This window comes from Sciurus vulgaris (genome assembly GCF_902686455.1).
Source record: "Sciurus vulgaris genome assembly, chromosome: 2".
In the NCBI taxonomy this organism is placed as follows: domain Eukaryota; kingdom Metazoa; phylum Chordata; class Mammalia; order Rodentia; family Sciuridae; genus Sciurus; species Sciurus vulgaris.
The window spans coordinates 28,429,958-28,443,961 of record NC_136462.1 but is presented as its reverse complement, the minus strand read 5'-3'; the positions used below and the strand labels follow the sequence as shown (position 1 = coordinate 28,443,961).

The 14,004-nt window shown below is 43.7% G+C and overlaps 1 protein-coding gene across 24 annotated transcripts in view; it reads left to right on the top strand.

The window, feature by feature from the left end:
• The window catches only part of TTLL5 (tubulin tyrosine ligase like 5), a 270,061-nt gene that overhangs the window by 164,008 nt on the left and 92,049 nt on the right, over positions 1-14,004 (top strand). Inside the window, exon 31 of one of the 24 annotated variants that reach the window (XM_079129218.1) lies at positions 13,300-13,443. The exons of the other annotated variants lie outside the window; for them this stretch is intronic. Coding sequence (XP_078985344.1) covers positions 13,300-13,351 — 52 coding nt within the window. The 3' untranslated portion in view covers positions 13,352-13,443. Of the gene's footprint in view, positions 1-13,299; positions 13,444-14,004 lie in introns of those variants that run through there. 24 annotated transcript variants of the gene reach the window in all.

Sequence of the window (14,004 nt, the reverse complement as noted above, 5' to 3'; positions counted from 1 at the left end):
CTCTGCTATCTTCTGATTGTTGAAATTTCCATCGCAGCTCTGTGTTCCCGCCAGTAAACACTCATATTTTCCATCCATCCTGGGGGTCGAGCTTTGGGAGAGTTTTTCTCTGGAGGAGTTTGGAGCTTATAATTTTGTACTTTATCCTGTTAAATAAACAGTGTTCTTGAGCCAAAGAGCACAATCACAAAAAGAAACCACAGGGGTGGGGGGGAACCCCAGCTCTTTTATGTTCAGAGTTCTGTAGAAGTGATATTTCACTCCTTCTTCTCCTTCTTCCTTTCCCATAAAAGTTTGCCTGACCTTCGTCCTCGTGAGTCTTAACTCTCACCGTTTCTTCCCCTTTTTGTTCGGTTCTGTCTGGAATTCCTGCGCTGCTTTCTCCTGCAGCCAGCCACGTAACCTCTCATTGGCTGAGCTCCGGGCCAGATCAGGCTCTGTCACAGGTTCCCCAGCTCCTCATTCACCAAGGGAGCTGAGTGTCATCAGTGTTTGTGCCAAGGCCAGAATGAGTGGCTTCTGCCTGTTGAGGCGGTGTTGATAAACCTAGGAAGTGGGCCCAAGAGGCTGGCTGGCCATCATTCCAGAGCTGTGACAATGTAGGTTGGGAACTTCTTGTATCAGAAGTGAAAGAAGTGGATCTTTCTTATCCAAAGTGAAAATAAAATGCAGACTGCCAGGGTCAGTTTTTCTGGTTCGCCTCCTTCACCACACACCACCGACTTCAAAGTACTAAAGATACACGTGTGTGCGTGTGTGGGCACGAGTCATTGTCAGAGGCAAGAGCCTACCTTATTTAACTGTTTGCCTTACAGTTTTAATATCATCCAAAATTGATGATTATTTTGGTGTTAAGAGACCTGGATGACAAAGCACCATGTATAGAACTTAAGGAGACTCTTTCTAGAATAAGAAATTACAGCCATTCCTTAGTATTCAAAGGGGATTGGCTCCAGGATCCCTGCAGACCCCAAAATTGTTGATATGTAGATCCCTCGTGTGAAATGCTGTAGTTAACATATGACCTACACAATCCCCGCACTGTAAATCTCCAGATTACTTGTAATACCTAACATGATGTAAGTGCTGTCTAATAAACTCTCATCCTAAATTATTTAGGGAATAACAACGAGGGAAAAATTTTGTACATGTTCAGTACAGACACAATTTAAAAAATATTTTTGATCCAAATTTGCTTGAATCCTGCAGATACAGAAAGCCTACTATCTATTAGAGTTGCCTCATTTATAATTTAGCTTAATTCTCCTCTTAAACTTTTCTTCATTTGCCTCTATCCTTCCAAGTTAATGGTGTTTTACCATCCTTGAAAGAGCTTGGAAAGAATCACACTGGGGAGGACATACTATATCTTTCTTACCCACTCCTGGGGAGAAGCACTGATGGGCCATTTTAAAGCTTACCTAGTGTTGACTGAACAGATTTTGAAAGAAGACCAGCCAGCTTTCCCGAACTTTGAACCAAAGATCTCATCCTACCTTCCTGCCGTTTTTTTCTCTTAAAAGACTGCCAGCATATTACTAAGTACAGCTAAAAAAAAATACAACTTTTTTTCCCCTACACTTTTAGAGTTTCAGAAACTAAAAGGAAAAACTCCTTGCGTCTATGTTTTAATAAAAGAAAACAACAGAAATGTAGCACCTGAAAAGGGATAAAAGTCAAATCTTCCCTGCGGCTGCTCTGGGGATGAAAGTTTTGATGTAGGTTCTTGATAAATCTTAGTTCCCTTCTTTGAAGGACAGAAATGTTCAATTGGACTTGCTTGGAATATAGCATTTGCTGCACAGCGTAATTTAGTATCCACTTTAGAATCAACTGGTCACTACTCATGCGGCATCATTGCAGAAAAAGCAGTAATGCTGAATCTCAAGACTGAGTTTCATCATATTTATATTTATTATGTGAAGCAAGTGTTTGTATATTAAAATTTTGATTATAGACCTTAAAGTGCTCCTAAAATAAAGATAACTAAAAGAAGCTAAACTTAAACAGTTATTTGAATATGGAGCCAACTTTCTTTGAGAGGTGACAGCAGGACTGGTGGTGGAAGAGAAGTGCAGTAGAGAGCTTTGGGGTTCAAACTGTCCCACCAGCTGGCAGGCTCAGATGTTCATTATAAGCACAGAGCTCTTGTCTTACTTGAACCATGCTTTTGCTTCATAAGCAATAAAGGTATTATTCATGGTTTTCATGAATTATCAGGCTAAGACTATTAATTTGGCTTCAAAAACAACGATACCACATTTGAACTGTTTCTTAAAAATAAGTTTACATGCTAGGTGTGGTGTGCATACCTGTAATCCCAGCAGCTCGGGAGGCTGAGGCAGGAGGATCACGAGTTCAAAGCCAGCCTCAGCAACTTAGCAAGGCCCTAAGCAACTCAGCAAGACCGTGTTCTCAAAATAAAATATAAAAAAGGGCTGGGATGTGGCTCTGATTCAATCCCTAGTACCAAATAAAAAAAAAAAAGTTTTATTCTTTCTGTGACGAGAGTGAAATACAGATATGTCTCAATGATGTGACTGTAATTTAGAAGAACTTAGGTGACAAAGCAGGTTTTCTAGGACAGCAGGTAAAGAAGCCCCAAATGGGGTTAATAAAGGGCTAGGACCTAACAGTTGGTAGAGATTTCAAGCTATGTTCTGCCATTGGGTCACACCAACGACAATGGAAAGACCTGCCTGTGTTGTTTGGCCCTCTCAAACCCCTTAATAGCTACTTGAACCCAACATTGCTCTGTGCATACTGGGCAGGTGCCCCATCACTGATACAAGCTCCAAAATTCTTGTGACCTTCTTTTTCAAATATTTAGTAGATTGAAATAATTGAAAAAGACAGAAGCCAGTTCACACAGCCTGGGAGAGGACTGCACCAGACTCACTGAGGCAGTTGTTCCCTGATTGGGCCTGGAAATGGGATGCCGAGCCTCCTCAGGGAAGACCAGCGTCTCAGGGGCCTCTCCAAGCTGCTGGAGGATATTTACCACCATAATGGCCTCCCTGCAGGGATGCACGGGGGGGGGGGGGGGGGGGGGGGCAGGCCCCCAGGCCCCCAGGCCCCCAGGCCCCCAGGCCCCATGAACCCACCCCCACCACAGGTCTCCACATGAGCAAGACAGGTAGAATGTGGGTGTGAAGACACTCTTCTGGAAGCATCAGTTCCCCGGCCCTTCTCCCAGCCCATAGATGCAATCAAACCCATTCTGCACAATTATCACAAAATAATAAAAACCCAGTGGTATGGGGACTGTTAAGAAGAGACTAGAAAGTAATTATCGGAGTGCAGGTGCACGCACACAGGACCTCAGCTCCTCGTTTTTACCAGTTGTTAGAACGAGTGACGTGACTGTAGACAAGAGGACAGGAATGCTCCGCTGTTGGAAGGCTCTTTTTCTTCATGTGATGGGATGAAGACTGGATATTTTTTTCTTTCGGTGGTAGTGGGGTTTGAACCCAGGGCCTTGCCCATGCTGGGCAAGTGCCCCACCACTGAGCCACAGCCTGTGAAAGCTGGTTTTTATTTTCATGCTTGTCTGTATTCTTTCAAAATTTTCCACATTAAAATATAATTGTCTTGCCCTTGCCTGCTCCACCAAACCTCTTAAATTTGAAATAAAAACTTTCTTAAGCTACAGAAAAAAGAAAAAAATGTCTTCTTTTTGGAAAAAGAGGGACGGTGTAACTGCAAATATTCTCCATCTGGGGAAGTTTCATCTGATAGTTGTTCAGATAACGTATCCCCTTAAAGTTAACGTGCAATTAGTGAATATCTCCAAAATGCAAAGTGTTGGGCCAGGCTCTGAAAGAGCTTTTAGATAAGGTTCCTGTTCTCTGGGAGGAAAATTAATAATCATATCCGTTATTAATGTGAGTACTGTATAGCAGAATGTGTGCTTTATTGTTGAACAGAAGAATTATGCTCTCAGGGCCAGTGTTCAGAGGAGAAAGTGATCACTCTGGCTGGAGAAGTCGGCAAAAAGTCCAAGAAAAAAAGATGGGAGCTGATCTGGAAGGGTGGATGGGGCTTGAGAAGCCATGAGGCTGATATGCCTCAGTTAAGAGAGGATGACACATTTACCTGGTGCCTGTCACTGTGTGAGGAGCTGTGAAAGAATCAAAGAAATCTGATTCATGCTCGTACTAAGCGAGGGTTGTTGGGTCCGCAGGGAAGTGTAGAGAAGCCTGTGCTATATGTGTACGTAACGTTTCTACATGTAAAATGCAAATCCAGTGACTGAAAGGGCATTGGAATTCAGTGCAGCTCACGATTCATAAAAGGTCTTGCACCGAGTGGAAGGACAAAGCTCTACAGAGGAAGGGTTAAAGTCAGGGTTCACAGGCAGTCCCGGCTTGTGTTCAGTCTCCAGACAGGTGGAGAGGAGGAGGGGAGGGAAGAGGATGGTGTTTCTGTTTGAAATAATTTATTAGTCAAAACCCTTTGAGGGTCAAGTGATAGAAACTGAAACCAAACCAGCCTTACCTAGAATGGCGATGTTTTAGTCCATATAACTAAAGGTTAGTGTTGGGGGTTAGGAAGTATCATTAATCATATAATCTCTTCCTCCAAATTCACAAGTGAATGAGAGATTAATAGAGAAATCAGAGAAAAAGCAAAATATTGACTGTATTCCTGGCAAGGAGAAGTTGGAAAACACAGTTTGAGAATATGGCATCACTCGGTTTCTACCTCTCAACTGAAGTGTCTGCTCTATTTATTCTGAATATTTCCTGCATGTTTACTTGGATAATTTAAACAAAAATTTTCAGGAAAAAAAAAGATAACGTGGCACAGTCTAAAAAACAAAATAAGCAAATTTTATTGTACAGCATGATGACTGTAGTTAATAACAGTGTATTATATGCTTGAAAGTTGCTAAAAGACTAGATTTTTAACTGTTCTCACATACCCACACACCTACAAAGATGTAAGTTGAGGCATGTTAGTTAATTAGCTCAATTTAACCATGCCAGAATGCATATTTATTCCACACTTCACATTCTATATCACAGATATATGCATTTTATTTCTCAGTTAAAAATAAATACAATTACTGAAAAAAAAACTAAAAGGTTAATATTTGAAACAAAATGAATGAATGAATCTAATATGTTTTCCTGTCACCACATCCTCACATCTACCACTCCATAACTCTTAAGCTATGAGTTTTTGTTTGCTTTCTGCTACTCACTAAAGTGTAAGTTTTTTTGATATTGTACCTAGTGCCGTAGTAAACAGTAGGTACTTCATAAGAAACACAGTGAATAAGGGAATGAATGGCTCACCAGCCAGGGAGGCTGTCTGCAGGGCTCCGCTCAGCCTCCTGGTCTCCAGGCAGATCACATCGACATTTCCCACATTTCCCTTGTCCCTCATCTCCTGGACTCATGCGTCTAAGGGATGTCACTCCAAAGAAACTCTGCTAAGTGCGCAGTTTTAATTTCTAGGGAAAAGACCTTTGCAGCCCTTCTATCAGTGAACTAAACACAGAGAGCTTATCCACTGAGCTTAAAATCCTCCCTCTCTTCCTCTCCCTCTCCTCCCTTCCCTCTTTTTCCAAGTCACTAGTTCCTTTGGATCTTTTTCAGTTCTTTCTAGTCATCTAAAATCAAAAGAACCAGAGGTTCTAGGGTGTGGAAGAAAAGAAAAAGGCAGAGAACCTTTCTCCTCTCATCCTTCTCTCCACTCTGCCCAGCCCGTAGGAGTTTTAAGAGCCACTTCTAAGAACACACTTGAGAGTGGAGGGGCTCCTGCCACCTTGAGAAGCCCCATGTAGGACAGCCCTTGTTTACTCCTAACCTTTTCACGTTCGTTGCCCTGGAAGTGGTGTTCCTCTGAGGTGCAGCTCTCGGCCATTATTTTTTAGTGGTTTCTCCGCCTGGCCCTCATAGGCTATGCCTTCTGGCATCCCCTACTTGAGTGGTCAATGTGAAGGGGCTATATGGCGTCAGGCTTCCGTCTCCCAGCTCCTAGTCCCATGTCCTCTGTTTACCTCTGCTGTGACATTGGTTGTTTGTATACTTGTCTTTCTGCCCATATTAGATGATAAGCTCTCAGAGGGCAGAGACCAAGTCTTTCTTACTGTGTGTAGTGCCCCACACAGAGGGCTCAAATGAGTACCTCGTGGATGCCTGACTAGACAGATCAGTGTTCAATATGGCAACCACAAGCTACATGTAGAAAAATTGAATTTAATTAAATTGAAATAAAATGAAAAAATTCAGTTTCTCAGTCACATTTGCCACAAATCAAATATTTGAAAGCCACATATGGCTTGTGGTTACCATATTGGGCAGCTCAGGACTAGATGGCTGGTATAAATTAATGTGATAATGACCCAAACTTGGTCAATGGTTTAAAAAATAAAAACGAAACAAATTTCTAATGGCATTTTCTTGATTATTCTCTTAGGATCTTCAGTAGATCCCAAGCCTCTTTTGTTTAGATCTGAAGATTTACCACAGATGCTGTTCTTGAACTAATTTGTGATGCTGGGAGGAGTGTACTCTAATGCCTTGGAAATCTCAAAAGTTGGGAGCATTTCTTACTGGTGCCTAACCAATCGGTTGGGGTGCCTCAGAGGAAGGGGTGTGTAAGGCTGATCCCATCGTTAGCCCTTTATTTTCCAAGAGCTCCGTGGCTAGATGTTGGGGGAGGTCTTGCCTCCTGCCCACCCCCTCCACCCTTGCCCCACCTGCCTGACTGGCAGTCCTGCCTGGCTTCTAGAGCTGCTCCAGCCCTGGGGAACAGCCAAACATGCGGAAGTGGTTACGTGTACTGGCTCCCAGGGAAGCTGTGGCTAGCAGGGGGAGTGGGTGGGGTCCTGCCTGATGGCTTTTCAAAGAAGCCAAATCTTTGAAGTTTTGTTTTAGCAGCTGCCAGGTATGCTGCTTCAGCGCTTTGCAGACTCTCTCCCTGTGTTCCCATATCACATTTTTGCTTTATGATATGTGTACAGTATATACAATGGAGCTTGGATTTGGGGAGCACAAATATGAAATTGTGGAGGAAGGAGGTCAAATCAGCCCTCTTGGCCTTCTCTTTTCACTGTGCTGGGAATGGTCCCTTTAATGTCCCCTTTTTCCTCTTAGCCCTGTCCCTTTCCAATCACCTGCCAAAGGAGAGGCAGATTCCTTATCTATTTGGGGAACAGAGTAAGGTTTGAAAAATTGAAATGCTAAACTTCTGTGGTACACTGGGATATCACGCTTGAGATTAGAACTCCTTCCTTTTTCAGAAGATGAGATGACCTGCATACCCCAGCAAGTAACTCTGATCCTGCTGGTCTTGGAGTCCCTCTCTTGTTCACCAGAGCCAACAAGAAATAAGAGTGCGGTGACTGCACTTGTAACCAGTGCGCTGTGGGGGACGGTGGGTAGAGAGCCCCTTTAAAGCCCTCTCTGCGCCTTCTGTTTCCTTCTTTCCTGCTTAGGAACCCCTTTCTCCAGCTTGTTCTCCCATCACCTCAAGCCTTTTCCAACTCTCTAAAGTGTGTTTCTTCCTCTGAACCCCTCTCTTTTGGACTTTAATAATGTTCCCTTGCATAAATAGCCCTCTTTTTATGCTTGTTTTTCCACTCCTGAGATGTAAGTCTGTTAAAGACAAAGAATATATTTTATTTCTACATAAAGGACCCTGGAACAGGAATGGGAAGACCTAGGTGTTGGCCCCAGTTCTACCTGTCACTTCTAAACTCAGGACAAATTGTCGAACAAAATTTAAGCTTCATTTTGCCATGTGGAAAGTGACAATGCCTGGGTTTCATGGATGTTGGATGAATGCTATTCATGAACGTTCTTTATAAAGCACTACCACATGAGATGTTTTCAGTATTGTTAACACTTATCACTATCAAATAGAGCTGTTTATGTTGCTGACCTACACAGGCTAATCTCCCCTCATGGTTGAGTCACCGGTTCGGTCTCACATTGCTCAGGTAGGTTGGCACGGGTTTAAAGCGTTCGAGTCCATTCCAGGCACTCCCTGTCATCACCCCCTTTCAGCACACAAGCCCCTCCTTTCAGACCTGTGGGGTCGTTGTTTTCTTAGTGTCTCCCCCTTCCTCTCCTGTCAGGCCCAGGCTGAGCTCTGTCTTTTAACTCCCTCAGTCCTTAGAGCAGCAGGCCAGCCATCCCACTTGACAGTTTCAGCTTCAGTGGTTCTTCTGGTGGACTGTCCATTCTCTGAGATTTTGCCTTTTATTCAAAAAGGCTGTTCCCATTTCAAGACCCTGCTGTTTGGTGCATATTCATACTCCTGTCTCCTCAAAGCACCTCCATCTTAGAGAAAAGGGGAATAAAGAAGCACTGCCTTTTTTAGCACAACCATATAGCTTGAGAAGCTCTCAGTTTTTTTATATGAAGATATGAGAGACCGCACATTTAAATATTATGACCTACAAATTGAGGACATGTGTTTTAGAGGCAGACCTATTTGGATTCCTCCTTTTTTGTTACATACTAGCTATTTCACCCAGGGTAAACTCTTTGAGCCCCATATTCTTGTCTGTAAGATGAAAATAAAATACCTACTTCCTAGGGGTGTTCTAAGCAGCAAATGAAAGTGACATGACTAGGAAAAGCCCTTTTAGCTGGGTGGAATGCCACACACCTGTAATCCCTGCCACTCAGGAGGCTGAGGCGGGAGGATTGCAAGTTCAAGGCCTACTCTAGGCAACTTCGTTTATCTCAAAATAAAAGATTTTAAAAGGTCTATGGATATAGCTCAGTGGCACAGTACCCCTAGGTTCAATCCCCAGGACAAAGAAAGAAAAGAGAAAAGCCCTTTTATGCAGTCCCTTCTGAACAGTAAATAGGAATTATTTTTATAGATGTTTTGTAGATGTTAAAAAGTGGGACCCTGAGAAGTTAGGGATATTGTGCAATTTCTCACATCAACTGAGTGATAAAGGAAGGACTGGTTACAGGGGCTTCTGGTTCCCTGTCTGACTTTTTTTTTTTTTTTTTTTTTTTTTTTTTTTTTTCTTTTTTGGTACTGGGAATTGATGCCAGAGCCTCTTAACCACTGAGCCACATCCCCAGCCCCCCCCCTTTTTTTTTTTTTTTTTTTGAGACAGGGTCTCACTGAGTTGATTAGGGCCTTGAATCTGCAGCCCTCCTGGCTCAGCTTCCTGAGTCACTGGGATTATAGGCATGTGCCACCATGCTTAGCTGAAAGTCCTGTCTTCAGATGGAATGTAGACTATTCCAGGTGGAGGAATGTTCATTATTCATCCATTTGTTCATTTAGCAAACATCTTACAACCAGGCTCTGGATGTACAAAAGAATTCATTGCCTTAATGGTTAGTCCAGTGGGTAAGAAATAGTCACTCTGAAGACGGTCACAGTACAAAAAGCATGCCAGTAAAAGGACCATTGAAGAACAAGCTGTATTAGAGGAAGCCCAGGGCAGACTTTGTAAAGGATGAATTGTTTTTTCCTAGGTGAACTGCAGGGAGGAAGGGAGACATGGAAGAGGGAGCCTGAGGTGCATATTATGTGGGCTTCATGTGTAGGACAGGGTGGATGAGCCCCAGGAGGGAAGATTAAAAAGACTCTGTGCCCAGCATGCCATGCCAAGAGGGTTGGCTCTGTCCTGTAGTTTCCCGTTTTCACTAGTTTCAAATGAAATCAGTGTTTGTGTTTTGGCTTTCCGTTTTTTTTTTTTTTTTTTTTAATCCATTCATATATTCATTATCTTGCCTTTTTACTGTTCATACCCGAAAAACTCTTTGTCATTCTGGATTTAGCCCAGTTGTGACCCAGAAGCTGTGTGCCTTCTCCTGTCTTCCCAGGCAAAGGCAGCCTGTGAGCCTGCGGCTGTCACACATTAAAGTTAGATCTCCATGCCTTTCCTCCACCACATCCTCTGGAGGACATAGTACACAGGACATGTGCTATATACCTGTTTCTGCCTGTCCCTTGATGCAGTGACTGACACACAGCATCCACTAATTTCATATATAAGAATGAGTTCAAATACCTAGGTCCATAGTTACTGACCATACGTCCCCCTGGGCAGCTCTCTAGCCCATCTTTGGCACCACAGGAAGTCACGCACCATCACTTTTTTAAAAATTATTTCTTTGATATGTAAATCAGGACTGGGCTTTCTCCTTTAACAGGAACCACAGCTCAGCCTGTGTGCCTTTGAATCTGAGCTTTGGCTTCATGGTAAGACACCTGCTGCTCTGCTGGTTCCATCCTGCCTATTGCAGCAGTTGTCCTCCTTTCACATACTTCAGCTTGGATCGGCACAATCAGAGGGACCAAAGGATTCGAAACAACACTTAACCCAGTGAATTCTACCTGGTGGCATCAGTATCAAGGCTGAGCATTTTCTCCAGTGCCCATGAGAACATCTACAGCTCTACTCCTCACTTGCTGGTCCTTCAGGACTGTGGGGATATTTGAGTAGCACTATTTAATTACTGCTCTGACTAGACTCTACTGCACTCATGAATCAAGGTGTCTTCACATTCTAATAAACATACAGTCTGCCTGAAATGTCACAGATAGACCCAGCTCCACACCATGCCACAGGAGCCAGTCAGCTGGGCATTTCGTTTGACAAGCATGGCTCTAACAATGTATTAAGATCTGTAGTTAGAGGACTGGGGTCTATCTCAGGGGTAGAGCACATGCTTAGCATGCAGGAAGCCCTGGGTTCAGTCCCTGGCAACCCCCCAGAAGAGTAGTCAAGTACATCTTACACTCTGATCATATGTTACATGCTTGGGAAATTTTCTCAGTCCAGAGCTAATGAGAGCCTCTTTCCTAAAACACTAGTGAAGAGCTGTATTGTAATGCAGCAATGGACTGTTGTGACAATGGACCCTGAATAATGCCCTGGTAAGAGAGCAGACCACTGTGATATAATACATTGACTCTGGTTTTTCTTTCCCTTTTCAAATTTTTATCTAATTGCATCAGTTAACTTTTGCTGCAGGATTCCTACATTTAGTGGCTTAAAACAATCAACATTTATTACCTCAATTCCTGCAGGTTGGCAGTTGAACAGTTTAGCTGGCTGGTTCCCGCTCAGGTTCTCTCTAGAAACTGCAGTTAAGATGTCAGCCAAAGGTTACTTAGGGTAGAGGATCCTCTTCCTTGGTGGGTCATTGTCACGTGGATAGTGAGTTCACGCTAACCATTGGCCAGAGACCTTGGTTTCTCACCACATGGACCTCACCACCATGCTGCATGTGAGGCCTTTCGACAGGGAAGCCGCCCACCCCCACAGAATGATGATTGGACAGGGAGGAAGGTAGTGCCATAATGTGTTCTGTGACCTAGCCATGGAAGTCACATTTCATCGTTTTTATTTGTTTTTCGTTGTGGTAAAATAGATATGACATGAAATTTACTATTTTAGTCATTAAATTTTTTTAAATATGGTAAAATATAACAAAATTTGCCATCTTAACCACTTGTAAGTGTGCATTCTAGTGGTATTTAGCACACTCACAAGTTATGCAACCATAACTGCCATCCATTGCTGACATTCTTTTCATCTTGTGGAACTGAAACTATTTCCCCATTAACTCCCCATTCTGTCCTCCCCCTACCCCCAGATACTACAATTCTACTTTCCTTTTTTAAAAGTGTTATCATATTTTCAGACCTTTATTTTATTTATTTATTCTTGTATGGAGCTGAGGATCGAACCCAGTGCCTCACACGTGCTAGGCAAGTGCTCTACCACTGAGCCACAACCTCAGTCCCCCTGTTCTACTTTCTATCTTAATAATTTTGACTACTTTCGGCACCTCACACAGCTTTTGTCTGTCCATGACTGGCTTTATTTCACTTAATCAGCATCGAGTCTTTAAGATTCATCTATGTAATAAAGTGTCAGAATTTTTCCTCTTTAAGAAGAAAATGATATCCCACTGTATGTATGTATCATGCTTTGTTTCCTTAATCATCCATGGATGGGCATTTGGAGTGCTTCTGTCTTTTTGTTGTGTTGAATATAGGTACATAAGTGTCTGTATCCTTGTGTTCAGTTATTTTGGTCACATAGCCAGAAGTGTAAGTGCTGCATCGTGTAATAAAATTGACTTTTCTCAGACTTAATTAATTCACTTTATTTTTCTTACATAAAAACTCTTTGTGCTGGCAATGGCTGGAGTTGAACCCTTTGCCCAGAGTCTCCATCATAGGTCTTTTCTCTGTGGTCTAGAAGGAAGACTTTGTACATATGGTCACTTTCCAGAGGCCAGGGGTCATATAGCTGTACCTGTGGAAGATGGCATCACAGGTGGCCCTGGCACAGTTGCCAGGTGGAGCAGCACAGCCTCTGGCCGAAGTGCAACAGTTGTCAGCAGTGGCCACCAGCAGCAGCTTGTGGGCACAGGGGCTGAGATGTTGCTGGTGCCTTTGGGGGTGGCAGTGAGGATCACCTGCACAGAGCTGCAACCCCTGGTCATGTTACACAGGAGGATGTGGGCCTCACCAAGCTTGTTTCCATCAGGCTGCGCAGCATGATGGCCCTGTGACTGGCAGTGGCTGCCTCCTGGGAGCACTTACCCTGATTGGAGTGCCCGTGGTGACAGATGCCTTGAACCTGGTGTAGTGGCCAGCACGGGTCTGCTTTTGCACAGGTGTAGTCTGCAGAAGCTCAGCTTGGAGAGGGCGTGCCAGGAAGAAGATAATCTCAAAGTCCTTGATGCTCAGGGAGACGACATAGATCTCCTCCAAGTCTTGATCTTCATGTCCTTGACCAGGCGGCCCAGCAGGTGGCAGGTAGCCATTCCTTGTCTTCAGACTTGCCTCTGCTATCTCAGGCCTGGGCCCAAGCACCTGCAGCCCTGGCCCCAGATGCCAGCAAGAAGCTGCCCTGGCTTCTTCCTGGACACCTTGGCCTTCCCACAGCACTGGCAGCATCTGCCATTGGTGCTTTCTGGAAGGACAATTCCCGTTTTGAATTTGGGAAACCACTGTACCACTTGTCCTAGCTTCTGTCGGTTCTGCATTCCATAGCAGTGCCCATTTCACCACATCCTCAGCAACACTTGCTGTTTTCTGTCTTATTGATCGTCACCATCTGCATAGGTTTGAGTTGGCATCTCACAGGTTTGGTTTGTATTTCCCTACTAGAAAGTGATGTGGAGCATCTTTTCATGGTTTTATTAGCCATTTATATATCCTCTCTGGGAAAATTGTTCGATTCCCTTGCCTGCTTTGTAATGGCTATTTTATTGTTGCTGCTGTTTTAGGTGTTCTCTGTGTGTCATCCCTTATCAGATATATGACATGCAAATGTTTTCTTCCTTTCCACAGGTCACCTTCTTACTCTGCCAACAGTGTGACCTTTGATACACAAAGATTTTAATTTTGATGAGTACACGTCTGTTGTTTTCTCTTATTGCCTTGTCTTTGGTGTTGTGGCCAAGAAGTTACCGCCAGCCCCCCCCCCCCGCCCCCCGTCGTGACGGTTTTGCCCTGTGTGTTTCTTCTAATAGCTTTTGCTCTTCAGTTTGGGTCTCTGATGTGGCCCTTGTGTAGCATCCTACTGTTAACCTAGGCCAGCTCCATTCAGCATGGAAGAGAGGAGGCAAGGGATGTGACACCAGGAGGTGGGGATCTTCGGGAGCCATCATGAAGGCTGGCTCCCACAATAATTCAGGTGCACAGTTTTAAAAGTGAAGTAATTCTAGAATGTTTACAGTGAAAATGGGAATCCCTTGTCCCTTCTTTCCTCAATGCCACCCAACCTAAATTTCCACACTCCAGGTAAAACTACTCTCAACTTTCTTTTACCTGTTTCTTGGTAAAACCTTACATTTTTAGATCTTGCTGGTTCTGCCATTTTTTTATTTTTTATTTTCTTTCCTATCAGAAAATGTATTGCTCTACCTCCTCCCTCAATATCATGCCCTTCCTCCTAAGATGGCAGTAGAATGTTCTGGTAGATCAGTGCTCACTGTTGTTTTTTTGGAGGGGGACATTACTGGGGATTGAAATCAGGGGCACTTGGCCACTGAG